The 19,063-nt window shown below is 40.0% G+C and overlaps 1 protein-coding gene across 1 annotated transcript; it reads right to left on the reverse strand.

Moving 5' to 3' along the window:
* Positions 1 to 12,318: 12,318 nt before the first annotated feature.
* Positions 12,319 to 13,072, reverse strand: LOC149834471 (O-acetylstemmadenine oxidase-like). The gene is given in 2 exon segments (XM_090009373.1): positions 12,319 to 12,411; positions 12,413 to 13,072. Coding segments are annotated over 2 exon segments (753 nt in total).
* Positions 13,073 to 19,063: the final 5,991 nt, after the last annotated feature.

Genomic DNA, 19,063 nt, shown 5'->3' on the forward strand with positions numbered 1-19,063 from the left:
TCATCATTATGATGTAGGCAAGTGTAACGTGTTGGAATGTGAGGCTCAAAGTACATAGATGAGAAATTTGAAATATCGCTTCTAAAGTAATATACAAGTTATCATAAGCATTGTAATTCTTAATTATTAATCCACATTATAATCATTACTTTGTAGGAGTCATACGAGCAATAGATGATAGAGCGATATGGAGATGACTCCACTCAGCATCTGCCTTTTGATCCTACAACATGGGTGATTGCGACAGGTGAACCCAAAAAGGGTCGTGTGTTCAGGTTTGAGAGTAATATGAACACCTCACCAGTCGTTGCCTCCTTCAGTCATGGCTCTCAGACTTCGCCCATCAGCATCAGCTCCAAGCATCCGACTGACCCGCCTAATTCTTGGGATGGTGTCTGTCAGCTTGTTAAGGATACAATGCATGACTATTTATCAAACACATTTTTTTCACATGTATCACATCCAGGTTATGTCGTATCAATAAGGTCGGCCAATATGGTAGTTCCCAAAATATAGATTTCTTTGTCCAATTGTGATCCTTCTCAAATCCAAGGAAAGGCCTCGCACTACAGACATTTGTCAGTCTATATGAAAAGTATTGCAATCGTCTTAAAATCTCTATGCCAGACAACCGTGTAGGTGGACCTTCTATTTCAGTTGTGCCTGCTTTGAACGCATTCCTTTGTCGTCGAAACGGATGGTCATTGGATAGAAATCGATGATGACAATCAAACCAACACAGCTTCCTTCCATGCATTAATCTAAAAGATTTTGTATCCTCCATGCACTACGGACATGCCAACCTCCCATGTGGGTTCCAACCAGATAACATACCATATGCAGGGAAATCGCTAATTGTCCATAGAACAACAACCATTATATTAAAATTTTGTTTTTTCTTTGGGCATCGTACGTGAGAACACTGTCATCCCATAGTATTTTCAGTTCATCAATCAATGGCCTTAAATATACAACCAGATTTTGGCCCGAAGACGTTAGGCCAGGGATCAATAGAGACAAGAAAAGATTTTGACGCTTTATACACAAGCCTCGAGGAAGGTTGTATGGGGTGACAAATACTGGCCAACACGAGTATGGGGTTGATCTATCCCCAAATAGATTAAATTCATTTGTACATAAACTAAGCCTAACATTTCTCACTTCCATTACAAATGTCTGATGAGTACGATCAAAGTGCTTCTAAGCTTCTGCGTCAACAAGATGCATGATCTTGTCTTCATCATGTCAAACTTTATTTGCATGTCATCTCATGTGTGTAGCTTTCCTCGAAGACATATACAATCGTTGCAATCTAGGGGTGAGAGGGAAGTAGTGGAGCGACTTGTATGATACTTTTTTTGACCTCGTGCTATCATTGCCTCTTGTCTTTGGCTTGAACCGAGGATGTCCATATGACGGACATGATCTACTATTTTCTTGATCTTTGAAATACAACATACAGTGATTTAGACAAGCATCTATCTTTTGATACCCCATACCTAAAGTGTTGACCATAACCTTCTCATGATAAAAATTTTATGGCAATTTCTTAGCTTTGGGCAATACACTCTTCACAACAGAGCACAGACAGTTAAAACATGATTGACTCAAATTATACTCGGACTTCAAATTCATTAGTTGAAGAACTGCAGAGAAGATAGTATGACCCTCGCAACCATTACACAGTGGCTCATCAACATCTCTAAGTAAATCATCAAATCTACTAGCTGCATCATTTGCTTCTTCTTCTTCTACCCCAGTTGGTACATCATTAGAACCCATAGCAGAACCCAGTTCTGATCCTGCAGTATCAAATATCAAATTCATATATGAATTATCGCGCACTACATCCACCCGTGCGTCAAAATTGTTCTAAAATTCTTTACCATGAAGCGTCCAATTCTGATAATCACTCACAAAACTCTTGCTATATAGGTGATGTCTAACGCCATGAGATTCTACAAATCGATTATTCTTACACATCGTGTAGGGGCACCTGATCCGACCTGTGGGATCCACTGTACTGACACTTGTCATTGCAAATTCAATAAAACTATCAACACCATTCATATATTCAAGCGATACCTCATTATCAACTAACTTACGATACATCCATTTCACGGTTTGCAGCCATTTTGTCCTGTGATATTACGGATATTATCCTAACCAGTTAAAAGAGAATCATAAGAATGCTATGATGAAGAAAATATCTAATTTTTCATGCATTTATGGTAAATGTAATGATTTGATATATCACACACACACACACACACACACACACACATATATATATATATATATATATATGATGTTATTCAATCACAAGAACTATGATGCATGCATTGATAACTTAATATTTTTATGTGCAAAATCATTCTTTTGAAGCATGTTTGAAGCATTGATAACTTATCATTCATTTTCATGTGCAAACTCATTCATAAGACAATATATTCATTTGAAGCATGTTTTCATGATACAATTTCACATGGAAGGCATAATCAAATTGAAAATAACTTTATGCAAGCATGGATACAGTCACATCAAACATTACAATACATTCAAATCATTTATATCAAAACAATGTCAAGCATGTACCTGCAGCAAACATACTCCAATATCCCGCTAACTACTACCATGACTAGCATGAAATCCGAACTTCAAAAATAAAAACACTTCTATTTTCATACATTAAAATCATGCTCAGCATGATCTCCGAACTCCATCAAAGCGGTCATAGATATCCACAACTAAGTGAGTGTGTGAACAAAAAAGTGTTGCATCCAAGAAATTAAATAACTTGTGATGTGCTTGCATCACTTATTTACCACGGGTATTTACCCGATTTGCATTGCTTTTGCCTTTGCATTTTTTTCTTATTTCTTTTTGCATTGCATTTTTAATTGCATGCGATGCTTAGAATTAAGCATCGCTCAATTAGCTCAACTACGTACTTGCAAAACACAAATATACAAAATAATACAATATAAAACAATTTACTCCCTCGCATCCCGTAAGACAGGGAGACAAGGAGGAGGCTTGGCCCCTCGCTAGCGAAAAAAGAATAGGGAGGGGGTGGAGCCCCTCCCTCGCATCCCGTAAGACAAGGAGACAGGGAGGGGACCCAGCCCCTCCCTAGCGAAAAAAGAACAGGGAGGGGGTCGAGCCCCTCCCTCACATCCCGTAAGACAGGGAGGGGGCTCGGCCCCTCCCTGGCGAAAAAGGAAATGGAGGGAAAGAAAGGGGCTCGTCGGCTGACAAAAAAGGAAAGAGAGATGGGAGTCAGGGGTTACCTGAAAGGAGCCGACGTTGGTGTCGGCAGACGAGAGAGATCGGAGTCAGGAGAGGGAGACGGGGTGAGGTCAAAAGGGGGTAGCCGGACGGGGCTCACCGGCCAAAAAAATGATGAGTGCGAAAGAGAGGGGAGCAGAGGTGAGAGTGGGACTGAGTCGAAGGGGGAGGTCGGCGGGCGATGGGCAATGGGCGATGGACGACAGGCGAGGGATGAAACTAAAAGGGAATGAAAGGGGCTCACATTAGGGTTTTACAGGAGAAATTAGTGATGGATTAGCGACAAAAAAAAATCTGTCATGAATTTGTCATGAATTTGTCACTAATTAGCGACGAAAAATTTTTGTTGTTGATCCGTCGCTAAGTTGCGACGGAGTTTGAGACAAAATTTTTCCATTGTGAATTCGTCGCTAATTAGCGATAGGTTCGCTACAAAAAAAAATTTGTCACTAATTTTGTAAATAATTTGAATGTTAGCGACATATAGTTTTCTCTAGCTAATCCATCGCAAATTTGTGATGGAAAAAATCCATCACAAATTTTTGTCTCTAATTAGAGTTTTTCTTGTAGTGTTGAGGCCACCTCCACGTCCATATTTTCTTCTTATCGATGTTGCATGATCTTCAATTGAGCCTCCCACTCATTAATATCTTTGAACTTAGCCAAATAATGCTTTATGTTCCATTCAATAAGCTTTACTTCTCACAAAACTAAGTTTTGCATTGATCATTTGCCCGACCCACCCACCCACATGAGGAGCCAAATTTCACCATTTGGACAAGAGCTCCAGGAAGCCCGACTCCCTTGTCTACCAAATCTCCATATGAAATCATCTATTTCGATATCCACTCCCCTCTCCTCAAGATAACCAAATGGTAGTGTGATCCAAGACCAAGATCAGGTCCACCGCAGCCCGGATGTCATGAAGTCATTGGAGCATTGTGCAGAGACCAAGAACTTATCAAACTTCCTGATTATCAGCACCACCCTCTTGTTTGGCTACGTGAAACATGACCCTTTCATGGGTAGGTCCGATAATTGGGACTCCTTCAAAAAATTGGCAAATTGACGCATATTCCTAGTATACAATTATGCGCAATTGGAGTCCTCTAAACAAATAATAGAATTAAAGTTGCCACCAACACACCATTCATTCATCATGGAGGGTTTCAATTCTTCTTTTATTTTGTGCAACTCTTTTCAAAATTCCTTTTTTAATGCACTTGTGCATGGCTCATATACCGTTGTTAGAAGAAACTCTTTATGCACTCCCAAGAGAGAAGAGTACAGATATGGAGAAGCTTTCAATATGAACTATGTTACCATCAAAGCCCTCCTTCCAAGTCATCAAAATACCCCCAAACCGGCCAACCGACGGATGATTGACAAAAGAACAATGCCTCCAAAAGTCATCCATGAATTATCTATCCATCTCTAGCATCTTTGTATCTTGAATGCAAATCATATCCGACTTTTTTTTTAGCAATCAAGTTTGATATATGTAGTTGTTTTTCTCACCCACACAACCCGTAGGTGTTCCACATCATGATCTTCATAATCAATAGAGCTTCTTATCGCCTCACCAGCTCAAGGTAAGGTGGATCTCGATCTTAAGGTCACCTGTCTTCTTGCTTCCTTCATATCCAATAAAATCAATGAACATGAGGGATGCGCCAATTTCAGCTTGATGGTGTCGAGGACCACCTTAAGCATGCAATCATCATCGAAATTGTCCATTTGTTCAGCCACATCCGACTCATGGGGCGGTAGCAGCCCTTCACCACAACCATGGACGATGGGAGAAGATGGATCAACATCCAACATGTGAGGCAGGTCTGGTCCGTTCGATCCAATGTTGATAATCAGGTCTAACCCATCAGATCCATTCTACAGGACCGGGTCCAGGCACTGGATCTAGCCCAAGTCAATCCAGATGTCTGAAACTAGAGTCATTTCAGGTTTTAGGTCCAGATCAGTAACGGCAACAGCAGGTCACAATGTTGATTTCACTACAAGAAATCTGTGAATTAGCGATGACCTCAATCCGTCGCTAAACAGTTTAGCGATGGATTAAAGTTGGCATAGCAACAGATAGCTTCCATCGCAAAATTATAGTCACTAATTAGTGACAAAAACTATCTTTGCAAATTTCATCACAAATTTGTGATGAATTAGCAAATGCCATGATTCGTCGCAAGGTTGTCGTTAATATATGAAGATTTTGGTTTTGCGACAGATTAAAATTTGTCGCTATTGTAGTGACGGACTTAGCGATGAATTAAAATCCGTTGCAAAAACATTGGCCGATTCACATTTGAGATGGATTAATATTCGTCCCTAATTCATCGCTAAATTGGACGCTGGTAGTAAATAGCGACGAAAAATATTTGTCGCTAATCCATCGCAAACAAAAAAAAATTTAAAAAATTGTTTAAAACATAAATATCAAAAAAATTTCTCGTGATACAATTTATATTTCCTGTGTATAAAAAACAAAGTACATATAAAAAGCAACTAAAACAATTTATTGATCCACTATAATTTTTGCCAAGTTCTAATTATTTATAAGTCAACATTTACATTTTTGAAACAACAAGAAGGTACAACAAATTCAACACATGAATCTAATCATCGCCAAGATTATGTGTGTCATCTTCTTCATTGTCTCGATCTGCCCCTTCAGCTCCTCTACGTTGATTATCTTCAGCAACCTACAAGAGAAAAGAAATGTTAGTATTGATAAATAAAATATAATGAAATAAATTATATGCAATGCACCTAAGTTAAGGCAATCAAAGTAACATGAAATCTAACGACATGCAATACATCACATGAAACTTTCATACCTGAGAGGCGCCTGCGGATGAAGTTCCCCTGTCCCAAAAAAAATTGAACAACTCATTACGGACAACGTCAAAAATTGCTTCATGTAAATAGTCACGCATTGTGTCCTTAACGAGTTGGCATACACCATCCCAAGATTTAGGCGGGTCAGTCGGATTCTTGGAGCTGATGCTGATGGGAGAACTCTGTGAGGCGTGACTGGAGGAAGCAACGACTGGTGAGGTGTTCATATTACTCTCAAACCCGAACACACGACCCTTTTTGGGTTCACCTATTGCAGTCACCCATGCTGCAGGATCAAAAGGTGGATGCTGAGTGAAGTCATCGTCATATCGCTCTACCATCTGTTGCTTATATGACTCCTACAAAGTAATGATTATAATATGATATAATAATTAAGAATTACAATATTTATGATAACTTGTATATTACAATATTTATTAATACAATAAATGCATACAGTTGTCATTCTCGCCTTCTCTGATACGAACTCCCTCGTGGTCTTATGTTTATGTGTTTCAACAAACACATTCTTGTATGGCACAATGTCCCCTTTTTCTACTTCCTGTGAAGTTAAATGATAAAAGAGTTATTTAACAGGTTTGCAACAATACTTATAAAATTGACAATATATAGATTGATGAGTTATCATTTTCTTCAGGTGGCTCCCAAAAGTTATAGATTCACCTATGTGTAGATGGGCATCAGGCATTTTTGCTCAGTTTTGTGCAATCTTTGCTGAGCGGTTTCGAAATTCATGCCCCACCCACTTGTCGCACATTGCATCCCAAACATCTGACCTGATAGTAGGAGGTCCATGGCCCTTCCACTGCAGTGGATCATTTATCCTGTCAGATGTTTTTCTTGCTGCAGTCTTCATATTATGCAGCATATCTGCAAATCGATTGGCAGCCACCTTCTGTCATACCTTCCTCGCATCATGCTCCTCCATCGTAGTCGCGAAGCGATTCGAAGCCTATAAATATTTTCAGAAAGTTAGTAGACATAATTATAACAAAAAATTAAATATGAAACACATTAACTATGAAAAACAATTATATACCATGAATGAGGACCACAATCTGTCCAACACCTTCTTCAAGTACTCTTTTCATTGAGCGACCGGTCTTGGTAGATGTTGAACTAGTGAATTCCTAATCTCTCGTATTACTTTTTGTTGCTCAAACCTTGCACTGCACATGAATTGGTATACATTAACTATCAATATACAATATTTATAAGATAAGTATAGGATAAGTGAAAATGAAATACTTACGGTCGATTAGCGATATACACTATTTGAATGAGTCTTTTTGTGTCAGACTGAAAAGACCCTACATCCAACGTTGTCTCATGACTTATATGAAAAGCTGATGTAGGCGGGTCATGTGCAGGCGAAACATCATCTGTAGAAAAATGAGTTAAAAATTCACAGAACGCGCATTTAAACTAATCAAGTATATAATTAGTTAAATGATATACCTATCAAAGTAGCCCATGAAGATAAAGGCTGAGACTGGATACCACTGGGTGATCGACCACTGTAACCTCCACGAATCATATTCTAACAAATAAAAAATGTCATGCAATATATTCAAACATTGCAATACATTCAAATCATTCAAATCATTGCAATAAATTTCAATACATTCAAATCATTCAAATCATTCACATCAAATATTGCAATACATTCAAATCATTCAAACACATTACAATACATTCAAATCAAATCATTCACATCAAATAGAAGTTTGTATTACAAAATTTATTTTACTAGCTCAAGAATTCTTCTTCATCACTTGTTTGACTTTCATATTCTTCTTCTTCCTCCTCCTCTTCTTCATCTTCTTCTTCTTCTTCATTGTCCGTCCATCCACTTGGTATATCATTTGGATCACATTCTTCCATGAATGTTCTATCGACCAATGGAGATATGACATGCATACAATGTACAACATCGTGACCATAAGGGAAGTCATACATATCATTTGATTGATAGTAATCACTCGCTTGTGTTAACTTGTTTTCCTGTAACTGATTATACTCAGGGTATAGTTTGGGCTTCACCTTGCAAAATGCTCACCATTCATTTCTAACTGACTTCTTTGTATTTGGATATGAAGTATAGTAAACTTGTTGAACTTGCGAGGCTAATATGAATGGTTCATATGTTTCAAACCTTGATTTATGGTTTACCTCCATAATGCCTGAGACTTTGTCGACTCTTGTTGTAGTGGGATCAAACCAATGACACTTGAATAAAGTTACCCTATTATTTATGCCTAAGTAAGTCAACTCTATTATTTCTTCTATAACACTGTAGTAATCATGTTCATTTTCACCGTAGTTGCTACCCTTGACACACACGCCACTATTCATCGTTGATTTGTTTACACCGTAGTCTTTTGTATGGAATCAATAACCATTTACGATGTACCAATTGTAATATTGCACAACTTTGGTCAGACCATTTTGTAAATCACATATTCCTTGATCTTTAACATCACCATGGTGGACCTATAAACATAAACAATGATTGTGATCACGACCAATTACGTAACTTATTGTTGTTTACACAGAGACAATTTATGTCATCATCTTTACCAACTCTTTCAAGCATGTCACAAACTTAGTTTCACGTTCTTTTTGTACTTCTGCATCAGTGAGATGTGAAAGTTCTCTTCACAACTCCAGATCAAATTGTCTGCACTTATCAAATATTTATATTACCGAACCATATATGCACGTCTAGAACATAAAAGGATATAGATTTATGTTGTGTCTACATATACTTACTCGATGTATGGATCGATCGCTGAGCAATTAAAAAGGATATAGATTTGTACTGCATCTTGCTCTCAATTTTTCAAGAGTCTTGACCGACAACTGCCAAAGGCATGCCCAAGTGGTTGAAATATCGACAGTCTGTCAGCTACAGTAAATTGTTCTTCATCATCGTTACAAGGTGAGCATGTATAACATGTTGGAATATGAGGTTCAAAGTATATAGATGAGAAATTTGAAATCTCTTCTAAAGCATACGCCTCACAAATAGAGCCCTCTTTTTTTTTAGGTCAAACATGCATCTGTCAAAAATATACATCTCGGATTACAATAAATTTCTCAATAGCATTAAAGAGACAAATATAAGAAAACATATACCTTTCAAATGGGTACATCCATCGATATTGCACAAGACCACCAATCCTTAGTTTATATGGCAAATGTATGATCAAATGTTTCATAACATCGAAAAATACTGGTAGAAATATATTTTTTAGTTGGCAAATAGTAGTGACGACAGAATCCTCGAGATTCTTTACCTCATATACTACAACTTCTAGTGCGCACAATGTTCTAAAAAATCTACTCAACTCGGATAATACCCCCTATATAGGTTTGTCTAACATATCATGGAATGCTAGGAGAATCAACCATTGCATGATAACATAACAATCATGGCTCTTCAACCCATATAATGTTAGAGACGTATTCATCTGGAAATCTCAACTGTCTCAACGATTGGTATACTTGCTTTACTTGATCTGGTCCAAGCACATACCTTGCCTTTGGTTTCAGTGCTTTGCCATTATACTCTTTGAGTTCCAATTTTGGTCTTTTACATATTACTTTTAAATCCATACGAGCCTTCGGATTATCCTTCATTTTTTCTTTGGCATTCATTACCGTATTGAATACATTATCAAACACATTTTTCTCCACATGCATCACATCCAAATTATGTTGTATCAATAAGGTTGGCCAATATGGTAGTTCTCAAAATATAGATTTCTTTGTCCAATTGTGATCCTTTTCAAATCCAAGGAAGGGCTTCGCACTACGAACATCTGTCAGTCCATATGGAAAGTATCGCAATTGTCTTAAAATCTCTATGCTAGACAACGGGAGCTCGACGGTCGACGGGCGGGCGATAGCAGAAAAAGAAAGGAAAAAAGGGCTCGCATTAGGGATTTACGAGAAATTTAGTGACGGATTAGCGACGGCCAAATTCCGTTGCATACTTCATCGCAACTTTGTGATGGAGTAGCGACATAAAATTTCTGTTGCTGAGCCATCGCTCATTTGCGACGGAGTTTGAGATAGAATTTGGTCGTCGCTAATCTGCCGCTACCTCGAGACAGATTCATGACGACATGTTTTCTGTCACTAATTCTACAAATAATTTGAATGTTAGCAACGAATATTTTTCTCTCGCTAATCCATCGCAAATATCTGTCGCTAATTGGAGTTTTTCTTGTGGCGTTTGTTCATCCACTCGTAAGGTGCCATTTGAATTGAAGGAGTTTGGAACTGTTGGTGAGAGGGAGAGACGAGCAAGGAACAGTCCCACATGCCTTCCATAAGTAAAGTTGTGATTGGCCTTCCCCAACTGCTAATAATGTGCATGGAATCCAAAGAGTTCCAAATAATGGAACCGCTTTTCAAGGGATTGTCTTAAACGTGATTGGCTCCCAAAAAAGGGAGGAGGTTATGCATGTTATTCCCTCAAGGAGTAATGACCAATGTCTGGTCATTGAGAAGGGTGAACCGCCCCCGTCCAATTATGGTGGCTCCTTATATGACGCACCACCATAGAGGTCCCAATTCTGGTCGGACCAACGATTGGCTCAGGAATCCGACTGGTGGGATTCACTGGCAAACCAGGAGAAGACATTGTTCTTATTGGAAACACTTGATCTAACCAAAATAGATGATTGTGTTGGATTATAAATCTACCAAAACAACATAAAATAGGTGAACCAAACGATCGATAGCCCTCTCCATGGGTCCGACGAGCAAAAAAATTAGGGAAGGGCCAACGGTCCCTTCCGTCTGATTAGCAGGTAAAGGATGGGCTTGACGGCCCTCCTGTTCGGCAAGCCGAATGGGGGGTGAACCTCTTTGTCACCCGACAGTGATCTGGCATTCAGAAGTGGGAGGGTGGACCGGTCGTCCCGCCTATCTGAAAACCCCCTAAGGAAAGGGTCGAATGACCCTCCCTGTGTCTGGGCAGATCCAAATGGCACGAGAAGGTTCAAGTGACCCTCTTCTGCCTGCACCCGATGTCGATCATGACGGATCGTCGTCCCAAACAAAAAAATGCAAAATAAATCATAAGATTGTATCTTTCAACGATTCATCGAGAACAGGTAGCTTTGATACCAATTGTTGGATTATAAATCCATCAAAAACTGAAGTAGGATCGAATCTATGTTTTTGCAGAGCTGTTGAAATAAAAAACAGAAATTAAACTTAAAGCGGAAGCTATACCTGAATCCATAGTGCTCTGGTTGATTGTTGATGGGTATGATCTTACATAACCTGTATATTTGGCCAAGATTTGGGGACCATAACCTAATGTATTTAGGAGTCTGTCTCCAACTCAACCCATTATAGAGTTGTAGATAGAGCATGTCTCAACATAGTGTTTTATACCATTTGAGATACCACAGGGTTTATCCGGATTAGACCAGATGAATCGGGCCTAAACCTAAGACAGACTTACGATGTGTGGTTCAGCGTATATAGGCCCACACGATTTTCAAACATATTGCACTTTCTTCTTCCTTGTGAGGGGCCTCATCGCCATTGCCGATGTCATGTACTTCTTCATGACAGGCCCTGCTATCATTGTCTGCCCCTTCGTCTTCATGATGACAATCATAGCTTAGCCATGTTCGCATAAATATTCATAGTAGGGTTGTCGAGCTGATCTGCTGCAGGTGTCTAATCCAGCAGGTGTCCAGATAAGAGAGGAGGCCCCTTGTTTTGGTTTATTGCAGACACAACACTGTTGTCGTCTTTGAAAGTTACCTATTGGCACATTCCTCCAAACATTTTCTGGAATTGGTGCTCTAACAAAGACTTTTCCTTGAAATACGACTTCATTTTGCTTTCTCTATCTAACACATGAATTGAAGAGTTTTTTGGAAAAGAACTAAACTGCAGCATAGATTCTATCAATGGCTTTTTCTAAGAATCCTCATACTTCATCCCCACTTCAGAAAACCTCTCATCCATCATTGGCATGAGGTCTTTAGCAGACCCCAGAAACAGAGAACTGAATACAACTGTAACAGCTATCTTCCCATTGTTCCCTTGAGTGCCCAGCAGGACCACTCTAATTGTGAGATTCTCATCCAGCTTGTGATAAATGTTTTCCCAACTATGAACAAGTTTGATTTCTTATGTCTCCTTAGACTTAAACACAATGCACATAGTAACAAGTTCAAAAACATAGACCAACCTGATCTTCCATGAAGTGATCACACAAAAACTTTGAGCTCCCACCTCCTCTGATAGCCCAAAATAGATCCTCACCCATTGAAACTCTATCAAGAACCCTTTCAAGGATGTCGACGATTAGAGCATCGACGACATGATCAAACGTGAGGCCAAACTTCTTCGACATCATGTTGATCCCACCTCTGATGATGTGCTCGCCGACACCAATCATGGAGTAAAGGCGATCAGGGAATCCATGGGCTCTGCTGTTGATTTTAATCTTGTAATATAGCTCACCCAGAGTTTCAACACTTTCTACCCATGCAGTGTAGTCCACTTTATCAACTTGAATGTTTATGAGGTCCATTATAACAAATGGAGTTTCTGAGGCATAGGAAAGGCCCTCATAGTCATGACCACCACTTCTAACTCTAGTCTGGATGTTGTGCTCTTGGCAACACAAGACAGAGGCTCGGATCTGAGACTCAATTTGGGGTGGCTTAAGTGTTGCAGATGATGAGAAGCGAAGGTTATGAATGGAAATGTTTAGAAGAGATGAGTAGGGAGTGTTGGGGGTGTGGAGGATGCCATCAATGAAAGTTGGTGGGATGGGGTTCTTGTGGATGAAGCAGGAGAGGAATGATTCTGTGTCTAGGCTTGTTGATACAGAGAAGAGAAGGAAGACAAAGAAGATGGCAATTGCTAAGGATGTCATCTTGTACACAGTGAACAAATGGCCCCTAAGACTTTAAAATGAAGGTATTATTATATATATGGAGGTAGGAGAGGAAGGAGACTTTGTCTAGTATTTAACAGGAGGAACAGAGAAGAAGAGGAAGCCAGAGAGGGTGACAATTGTTGTTGCGAACTTTTCCCTATCATATATATATATATATATATATATATATATATATATATATATATATATATATATATATATATATATATATATATATATATATACCGGGAGAAAGTGTAGCTACACAACATAGAGTCTTAATTTTAGATCTTAGAATTAGACAATGCCGCAAAAGGGATAGACATAGGATAGATCCTAGAATTAAGTTGTGGGCACTGAAAGGAGCTAAACAAGGAATGTTTGTAGAGCGGGTAGTTAAGGAAGTTGATTGGTGTCTCGAGGAGGATTCAGAATCTATGTGGAATAAGATAGCGGGTGGCATGAGAAAGGTGGCTAAGGAGGTATTGGGTGAGTCTAAAGGCGGTGCACCGCTAGGTAAGGATACTTCGTGGTGGAACGAGGATGTCAAATTAGCTATTAAGGTTAAAAGAGAGTGTTATAGAAATCTAAGTAAAAGTCGTGATAATGAGAATTTGGAGAAGTATATGACAGCAAAGAAGGAAGCTAAAAAAGTAGTTCGGAACGCAAGGGATAAGGTATATAAGGAGGTTTATGACAAGTTGGATACCAAAGAGGGTGAGAAGGATATTTATAGGATTGCAAAAATGAGAGATAGAAAATCGAGGGATCTGGGTATGGTTAGATGTATCAAAGATGAAACGCAAAGGGTTTTAGTCAAAGATGAGGAGATTAAGTAGAGATGGAAAGATTATTTTGATAAGCTATTTAATGAAAGTCATGCTCAGGATCTTGAAGACTTTTTCATTCCTTTTCATGAGATGAATCGTGACTTCATGTGCAAGATTCAAAAGAAAGAAATTGCAGAGGCTTTGAAGAAAATGAAATCAAGAAGGGCAGTTGGCCCAGATGGTATACCTACCGAGACTTGGAAATGCTTGGGAGAGAAAGGTTTAGAATGGTTGACAAATCTTTTTAACAAGAGTTGGTGGACAAATAAGATGCCTAATGAGTGGAGGAAGAGTACTTTGGTGCCTCTATATAAGAATAAGGGTGATATACAAGATTGCACAAACTATCGTGGTATAAAACTCATGAGTCATACTATGAAACTTTGGGAGAGGGTGATTGAGTCTAGGTTGAGAAAGGTTGTCATGATATCGGAGAATCAATTTGGTTTTATGCCTGAAAGATCTACTATGGAAGCTATACATCTTCTTAGACAACTTATTGAGAGAAATAGAGAGAGGAACAAAGATTAGCATATGGTTTTTATTGATTTGGAGAAGGCTTACGATAGAGTACTTAGGGACGTTCTCTAGTGAACAATAATGAAGAAAGGTGTTTCTCTCAAGTACATTAGTATAATTAAAGATATGTATGAAGGAGTAGTAACCAATGTCCGCACTTGTGGAGGGGTGACAACCAATTTTCCTATAACGGTTGGGTTACATCAAGGATCTGCTTTAAGCCCTTTTCTATTTGCTATAGTGATGGATGAGCTTACGAGATCAATTCAAGAAAATGTGTCGTGGTGTATGTTGTTTGCTGATGATATTGTTTTGATTGATGAGTCTAGAGCTGGGGTTAATGCTAAGTTAGAATTATGGAGACAGACATTGGAAGCAAGAGGTTTTAAGTTGAGTAAGAGTAAGACAGAATACATGGAATGTCGATTTAGTAAGCAACGAAATAGAGATGGGAGTGTAGTGAAGCTTGGTGAGCAAGAAATACCGGTGGATGATTCTTTCAAATATTTGGGATCTATCATTCAAAAGTATGGAGAAATTGATGGAGATGTAAATCATAGGATAAAGGTTGGGTGGATGAAATGGAAGAGTGCAACTGGAGTGTTGTGCGATCGTAGAATGTCATTGCGGTTGAAGGAAAAGTTTTATAGGACGACTATTAGGCCCGCTTTACTATATGGTACGGAATGTTGGGCTGCCAAGAGACATCATATTCAAAAAATGAGTGTAGCTGAGATGTGTATGCTGAGATGGATGTGTGGAAATACAATAAAAGATAAGATTCGGAACGAGGAGATACGTAAGAAGGTAGGCGTTGCACCCATTGAAAATAAGATGAGAGAGAATCGTTTACGGTGGTTTGGACATATTCGACGAAGGCCTAATGATGCTCCAATTAGAAGGATGGAGAAATGAGAAAATATATTAGTTAAAAGAGGTCGGGGTAGGCCTAGGAAGACATGGATGAAGGTGATAGGAAAGGATATGAATGCTTTGAACCTCACCGAGGACATGGCATTGGATAGAAATGAATGGAGGACAAGGATTCATGTGGAAGACCCAGAATGATTTTCTTTGTTGGTTCATATCGCCGACCCCAATTGTTTTGGGATGAAGGCATAGTTGTTGTTGTTGTTTTGTTGTATATATATATATATATATATTATGGGATCCATACTACACTCGATCCTAGTCGTCCAAGCAACAAGTAGGATCATTCCAAATTCTCATATTTATGTGGATTAATCCCAGCCGTCAAGATGCATCAGTTGGAGGGCTAGAATCAGCATATATAAATCCTCTGACATCATATGTCAGAGTACAGGGTTCTTTTTTGCCACCTTATATGCGTACACAGATCTGGTCATCCAGGGTCATTCGACGATATGCATCGTCCATCTGTACGTTCTGATGCTCGTCATGTGGCGAGCATCAGAAAGGGTTGACGGTGTTAACCCTATTTCATTAAAAAAAAACTTCGCCTGAACCTCCTCCCCCACCTCTCCAGCACCTCCTCCGCCACCGCGTCCACCTCCTCATCACCGACGTCAGGGAAAGCTCCTCCATCGCTACTGACGAACTCTCCGCCCTCTTCGCTCTGGACGCCTTCTCCCCCTCTCCTGCCACCGCACTCGATGATTCTCCTTCCTCCTCCTGCTCTTTCTCTTCCTCCTTGCACGATCGACAGAACGTCGGGATTACGACGTCAAAGAAGCGATCGTCAGTGGCTTCCTGGCAATAGGAGCATACCGGCCGCCAGAGGTGCCAGGCGACGAGGAAGTTGGCGTTCTGGACCCTCGCATCACAGGACCAACAAAGGAAGGCAGAGTCTGGGCGACAGAACACCGCAGCCTTGCCGAAAAGCCCCGTTCGTCACTAGATCCGTCGGGAAACCGGGTTCCGCGGTCGTGGCTGTTGCGATAAACCGGAGAGCAGTTTCTCGGCCAGGAAATTTTCGGGTAAGGGTTTTTTCCTCCAGCCACCACACAGCCCGTCCAGGCCACGCTTGGCCCGAGCACAGCAGTGGCCTTGCCGTCCGGGCCTCCGGCACCCACCTCGCCGACTCACAGGAGCTCGCCGTCATGGGCGGCACCGGCAGGGTGGGACGTATTTTTTTTAAACCAAATAGGGTGAACAACGTGATTTGCGCTGTTATCCCTTTCTCAATCAGACCGTACAGATCGACTGTCGTATTCGTCTAATGACCAATGACCTGATCTGTAATATTGTATACAACAGAGGCAGGGGCGGCTCAGGAGAAGTTGAGGCCTTAGGCAAGCTTCCAAATGAGCCCCTAATTTTTTTTATTATTATTCTTGTTTGAAAAATCTACAAAATCAGTTCTTGCTCACAGAAGAAGCAAATTTAAATTGTAGACTATATACGAATAAGATTACAAATTAAAGAATAAGTAAAGATAGCGTGATGCAAGCATGCTAAATGAAACATGTTAAATGGGTTCTTCGGTTTTTTTTTTTTAATTCTGACCATAAGATGCAATCCACATACTTGATTTTCCAGGGATCAGCTCTTGGAGCATCTCAAAAACGTAAATTTTTAATGTTTCAAATATTATTTTTTTCATTGAAAACACATAATTCAGGTACAAATTCCTAGTAAATTGGCTATGCCAAACACATCTAGGGTCTTAGAATCACCAAAAAAAAGCACAGGGAAAGCCGAGAAAACCATTTACAATGTTTAGTTTGGCATGTTTGCATCACTCAGTAAAGATATACAAAAAGTGTCATTCTCCTGATTTAGTTGACTACAAAACTGTAATATTCTCGTTAAAACAAATCATCAAAATATTTTCAGAACATCACTTTAAGGACACGTGTGAAAGTGATAAAAATGTAGGAAAAGCGAAGGTAAGAAGAAAAAATGTACTGATTTTTTTTACTGTTTCAAATGAGAATTTTTTTTAGAAGTACAATTTTTTATAATAAACATTTCTCTACCTGGGGAGTCGAGGAATGTCTTACGAAAGAAAACATTTCACGTTTGTAGAGGGATTGATTCAAGCACTGTGATGCTGGCCGAACTGAGCGAGGAGGGAAGGGGTTGGTGGTAGAGGGATTGTTTCAAGCACTGTGATGCTTGTCGAACGAAGCTAGGAGGTAAGGGGTTGGATCACCAATTTGAAATCATTGCAACTCAAGTTTGAAAACTTGACAGGCATCTTGAGTCATGAGGCAAACAACTTGCCTTAGGCGATGAGCTACATAAACCTAGCGAAAGTCTATTCAAGGCACTGCATATCTTCATACATGCTTAGCACAATGAAATATAGAAGCGACAGTATCGAATGGGCCAAAAGCAGGGCGATACCAAAGTCTTTGGCGATCCAAGTCAACGACGGACAGGTGCATTGCCTTCCTGTGTCAAGGGTCGATAGAGCCAGCTACACGTTTGAATAAGTATCACATAAATTGAAATAAGAATCAAGTTCTTAAGATCCACCAAACGAATGGTATATCGATTTTTTATACTTGTGGGCCGCTCAGAGCGCAGTATACGCTTCCATAGGTAACCCTCCAGATGGAGAAGATCTATGGGCTCTCAGCCTAAGCCTGTTGCTAATATAACATACTGAAGCTCTCTAGCCTAGAAGAATCATTGTCGCTCGAAATATACTTGTCGAGCCTCTCGCAAGGGTTGGGCGACAAGAGCAGCGTCCCACACATGGTTGACATGCCCATGAAGAATTTGCATACTCATGAGCACTTTTGTACCGTTCGATGAAATACTCACGAGATATAGGGGTTGCCACTCTGGACCGCACGGTGGTGCACTAATAGAAGTTAAGAGAAAAGTCTCCTATATAGGTGTTATGGGTGTTGACCCTCTGCCAATAGGAGGAACCCTAATATCCCTTTGAAACACATTGTTTTTGTTCTCAATGAAGTTTTTCAATATAAACTTCGTATTTCGTCGAAACAACTACAACGAGGTTTTCCTCACATATGAATGTGTGAATGAGATTTCGATTTTGACTTGGTAATTCTCAAAGTACAAGAAAATGTGCGAATCCAAAGTTCGGGTGGGCTCGCATAGGCATCGGCATGGCACCTCTAGATGAAGTCGCTCCTTTCTGTGTTTTTATTTCACGACGTGTTTCTCACCTATGATTGAGAGGAAGAATACTTGATTGTGGCACATGATTCTGCATGGAAGGCTTCTGTTTGCGGATATGAAGTTGAAATTGGCCACAGGTGACGTAGCACCCTTGAAGTGTGACACATGGCTGCGGGTGGCCGAAAAGGCTTCTATAGCACGGAGTATGAAGCTGAGCAGATGCACTTGAGAAGTGATGCACATTAAGGCTTGCTTGCTGAACTGCTAACGAGCAATATAGCGTTACCTCGTGTTACCGCCATATGCTATAACCAAGGCATGGGCTTTTCACTTAGCAACACACATATCACCGTAAGCTCCACCGCACCCCCACACACGTATACCACTTTCGGCCGGTGATGAATAAAGTTTGGCACAGATCGGTAGAGGCACTTGTGGTGGCCCGCCAATCGCCGCTATGCTTATTCCTCCTATTCAGCTGTCACTCGGATTCTCAGTCTCTTTGCCAAACCTTCATCCCATTTGGCGATCTATTGCCATCGTCGTGGTAGGTGTTTGTTTT

The sequence above is a fragment of the Nuphar pumila genome, chromosome 6 (genome assembly GCF_984573655.1).
Source record: "Nuphar pumila chromosome 6, dmNupPumi1.hap1.1, whole genome shotgun sequence".
Lineage (NCBI taxonomy): Eukaryota > Viridiplantae > Streptophyta > Magnoliopsida > Nymphaeales > Nymphaeaceae > Nuphar > Nuphar pumila.